This window comes from Ornithorhynchus anatinus, chromosome 10 (genome assembly GCF_004115215.2).
Source record: "Ornithorhynchus anatinus isolate Pmale09 chromosome 10, mOrnAna1.pri.v4, whole genome shotgun sequence".
Lineage (NCBI taxonomy): Eukaryota > Metazoa > Chordata > Mammalia > Monotremata > Ornithorhynchidae > Ornithorhynchus > Ornithorhynchus anatinus.
This window is the reverse complement of record NC_041737.1, coordinates 59,420,944-59,425,432: the sequence shown is the minus strand read 5'-3', so window position 1 is coordinate 59,425,432 and position 4,489 is coordinate 59,420,944. Positions and strand designations below refer to the sequence as shown.

The following is a 4,489-nucleotide window of genomic DNA, read 5'->3' as shown; positions in this document are numbered from 1 at the left end:
ACCCGTGGGTGGGTGACCCCCGCCCTCCCGTCAGGACTGGCTGGGTGCCTGCTGGGTAGGAGTCTGGCTCGAGATAATCGGCCTGACAGAGAGAGGGTCCTGATGGACAGAAAGTAGTGGTAGCGGGGAAGAAGGATGCGGGAGGAGGGCCTGGGGGGGGGGGGGGGGGCGGCGCACAGGGCTAGGGCCCACAGATTGCAGGCCGGAGGAGGGAGCAGAGCCTAAGGGGATAGAGGGAGTCGGCGAAAGCACGATGTCGGGTCCCCTGGCGGCGGCCCTTGACGCTGGCCCTGCCCCGCTGCCCGCACCCGGGTTCGCTCCAGCTCATCACCCACAACCAGACCCGAGCATTGGGCCCTGGGCCCGACAGGTGCAAGTGAAGATGAAACAGAAATGGGGGGACCTTTTGGGGGGGGAAGGGGCGGTGAGCCCGAACCAAGCGGGGCAGGGCCCCCAACAGCGGGCATAATGGGGGGAGATGGGGGCCACCATCCCTTGAAGAGGGGAAACGTTCCTCCAATGACAGCCCACCCGATCGCTCCGCAGCCAGAGAGGAAGAGAGGGAGAGGCCTAGCTCCCCTATCCCCGCCCCCCGGCTCCTCGCCTTGGAGTGACGCCCCCTCGCTGAAACCCAGGTCAGCGGAACCGGGCCGTCTCCGGCCGGCCCCATCCCAGGCAGGCAGAGTCAGACCACCAGCGGGTTGTCATCCGAGACGCTTTTTATTTTCATCCCAGCCAGCGCTTCAGGGCCGGCTCCCCCAACTCACTCGAGGCCCGCCCCGCCCCGCCCCTCGCCCGGGGCCCGGGCCCGGCCCCCAGCCTTCGCAGGCGCTACCCGGCGCCGGCCACCGCGCCCTCGCCTTCGTCCCCACCTTCGTCTCCGCACTCAAAGCGCACAAAGTCCAGCACGGAGACGCCGTGCGGCTGCACAAACTGGCCCAGCGTCAGGCCGGGGTCCAGCAGGTAGGGCTGGGCCAACATGCGGGTCTCTGCCTCCCCACCGGGAGGGTCGTCCAGAGAGCCCACGGATAGCGGGGCCATACCCACCACGTGCTGGCCCAGCCGCCGGCCCAGCCAGGCCAGGTCAGGGGTCCGGTCGGGGGTCGGGTCGGGGGCCCGGCATACGACGAGGGCCCCGTATTTACCCAGCGCGGCGGCAACGGGAGCGCTGGGGTCGGAGGGCCGGTCCACGGTCCCGTGCACGTATGAGCCGATGAGGAAGCCGGGAGGCGCGGTGAGCCACGCGGCGCGGCGGAGCAGCACGTTCTCTCCCAGGGAGCCTGGCGCACGACGGGACGGACGGTCACCCCGACCCCGCTGGCCCCGGACCCTCCGACCCCGGAAACCCATGCCCCCCGGCTCCTCGCCCCTCCACCAGGGACAAACCACACCATATGGGGCCCCCTCCCCCGCCAGCCAGCCCAGCCCAGACCAGAGAGAGACCAGGGTGCCCGCCAGCTTCTGGCAGGGCCGCCTCCAGAGAGGAGTTTCCCACGGCAATCTGGGAAGAGCTTTAGCGGGGAGGGCACAGCTGGAAACGGAACCTTCAATTCTCACTTCCAAAAGCCAGCGGGCCCTCCGCTCCCGAGGGGCGTCTCGATTCCCGAGCAAGTGCTCCCGCTCAGCGTCCGACGTACGGTGAGGCCCCCCGCCCCAGCCTGGCTACCGATCCCGGGTGGGGGGGCGGTCTGCCGGTCTGGCCGTGCCTCACCTCCCCCCCGTCCCCGGCCACAGACAGACAGGCAGGACCACGGGACCAAGTAAAGCCCAGGATGGGCGGCACCGATCCCACCTGCCCGCTGAGGGGCCGCCGCCCCCAAATGCCACCCGCCGGCCTGTGTCGCGCCCGGGCACCCACTCACCGACGGTCAGGGCCAGCTGGTCCCCCAGAGAGCCGTCTCTGCCGGGCCCGGGTCTCAGGTCACACAGCTCGGGGCCGTGCAAACAGCCCTAGGGGCGCACGGGGGTGGGGTGGGATGGGGGGCGGAGAGGACGGGCACGAGTGAGAGAGGCGAAGGCAGCCCTGGCGGCCCAACCCCTCCTGCCCGAGCTGATGCCTATCGGGGGGCGGACTCCGTCTCGTCCCGGGGGGAGCCCGCAGCCCCGGCCTGGAGGAGGCCGCTTCCTTCCCGTCCCCACCGAGGGTGACCCTGCCGCCCCTCCCCGCCCCCACCCCCCATCCCCACCCCCCGTACCTTACTGTACGTGGACCGTGGCTGCTGCAGGGACTGGCAGTGGCGCAGCGTCCCCAGGGCTACCTGATGGACCAGCTGCTGGAACTTGGCATTCCTCGACACGAAATCCGTCTCACAGTTCACCTGCTCGGAGGGGAGAAGAGGGGAGGGGCGGTGTGCAACAGGGCGCGGGAGGACGAGGAGGGAGAGGAGGGAGAGGAGGAGGAGGAGGAGGAGGAGGAGGAGGAGGAGGAGGAGGAGGAGGAGGAGGAGGAGGAGGGGCCGGGAGGCTCGAAGAACAGGAAGGAGGAGGAGGAGAGGGGGAAGGGGAGGAGAGAGTGTCGGGGGAGGGGCGCCCCTTGGCTCACCTCCACCAGCACGGCGGCGTTGGCCTCCTCCAGGAGCCCGACGAGCCCCTCCCGGGCGATCCGGCCGCGGAGCTCGGTGGCCCGGACCCAGCCTTCCTCCCGGGCCCGCTGCTGCAGCCACGCCTCCGCCTGCACCGGCCACGGGCACACACGCACACGGACACCCGGAGCTGTAACTCGCGCGCCCCCGGGCTCCCCCACCGCCCCCCACCCGCGCCCGCTCTGCCCCCCGCCGGCCCCGAGCCCCGGCCCCGGACCTGCCGGTCGTCCCCGCCGCAGGCCTCCAGCGCCTTCTTGCAGTTGACGAAGGAGAAGCCGGTCCGCCGCCGCAGGCGCAGCAGCAGCTCCTTCCGGGGCGCCGACGGGCCGGACAGCGCGCGTCCGGCGGGCAGCGGGAGGCCCCGGGCCCACGACGACGGGCCGCAGCGCGGCGCCCGCCCGCCCCCCCGCGACAGCCGCAGCAGCAGCGGCGCCGCCATCGACTCGCGCCACCCCGATACCGACGCCACGCGCACGCGCGCGCCCCCTGCCGCCCGGGGAGAGCGCGGCCAGACCCCGCCCCCCCCGCCGCACCAGGAGCGCATGCGCGCGCGCGCCCCCTGCCGCCCGCCCGCCCGCCCGGGGAGAGCGCGGCCAGCCCTTTCCCCCCCCCGCCGCACCAGGAGCGCATGCGCGCGCGCGCGCCCCCTGCCGCCCGCCCGGGGAGAGCGCGGCCAGCCCTTCCCCCCCCCTCCGCCGCACCAGGAGCGCATGCGCGCGCCCCTGCCGCCCGCTCGGGGAGAGAGCGGCCAGCCCCTTCCCCCCGCCTCCGCCGCACCAGGAGCGCATGCGCGCGCCCCTGCCGCCCGCCCGGGGAGAGAACGGCCCGTCCCCTGCCCTCAGAGAAACAGGAGCGCGCGCGCGCACGCGCTGCCCCCTGGCGGCCGGAAGACCGCCGTAAACTACTTTTCATAATAATGGCATTTGTTAATGATGATAATAATTATGTTGGTATTTGTTAAGCGCTTACTATGTGCAGAGCACCGTTCTAAGCGCTGGGGTAGATACAGGGTCATCAGGTTGTCCCACGTGAGGCTCACAGTTAATCCCCATTTTCCAGATGAGGTCACTGAGGCACAGAGAAGTGAAGTGACTTGCCCACAGTCACACAGCTGACAGGTGGCAGAGCCGGGAGTCGAACCCATGACCTCTGACTCCGAAGTCCAGGCCCTTTCCACTGAGCCACGCTGCTTCACAATAATAATAATGATGCTATTTGTTAAGCGCTTACCATGTGCTGTTCTAAGCTCTCGGGGTGGATACCAGGTCATCAGGTGGTCCCACGTGGGACTCACGGTCTTCATCCCCATTTGACAGATGAGGTCGCTGAGCCACCGAGAAGTGAAGTGACTTGCCCACAGTCACACAGCTGACAGGTGGCAGAGCTGGGGTTAGAACCCATGACCTCTGACTCCCAAGCCCGGGCTCTTTCCACTGAGCCACGCTGCCGCGGGCCTTTACTATCAATCGATCAATTAATCCTATTTATTGAGCACTCACTATGTGCAGAGCACTGTACTATGCTCTTTGGGAAAGTACGATATAACAGACACATGCCCTGCCCACAGCGAGCTCACTGTCTAGGGTCTACTCTCAGTTATTACTACTATTATATTTGTTCAATGCTCGTGCTCCAAGCGCGGGGTAGGTACGTGTCTGCTAATTCTGTCATATTGGACTCTCTCAAGGAATTAGTACAGTGCTCTGCACATAGTAGGCACACAATCAATCAGTGGTATTTATTGTGCACTTACTATGTCAGAGCATTGTACTAAACGTTTGGAAGAGTGCAACACAGTAGAATTAACAGATGTGTTCCCTGCCCATAACTGGCTTACAAAACCATTGATTGACTGAAACAGTCCCAGACCCGTACAGGACTCACAGTCTTTATACGAGGGAAAAGAG

At 67.5% G+C, this 4,489-nt stretch overlaps 1 protein-coding gene across 1 annotated transcript; it reads right to left on the bottom strand.

Annotated features, from left to right (window-relative positions):
* Nucleotides 1-699: 699 nt before the first annotated feature.
* TSFM (Ts translation elongation factor, mitochondrial) lies at nucleotides 700-3,047 on the bottom strand. The gene is made up of 5 exons (XM_029073651.2): nucleotides 2,800-3,047; nucleotides 2,543-2,671; nucleotides 2,196-2,318; nucleotides 1,863-1,950; nucleotides 700-1,280 (listed from the first exon to the last, which is right to left on the bottom strand). Exons 1-5 carry the CDS (start codon nucleotides 3,019-3,021, stop codon nucleotides 832-834), a joined length of 1,011 nt encoding a protein of 336 aa, XP_028929484.1. The 5' UTR covers nucleotides 3,022-3,047; the 3' UTR covers nucleotides 700-831.
* Nucleotides 3,048-4,489: the final 1,442 nt, after the last annotated feature.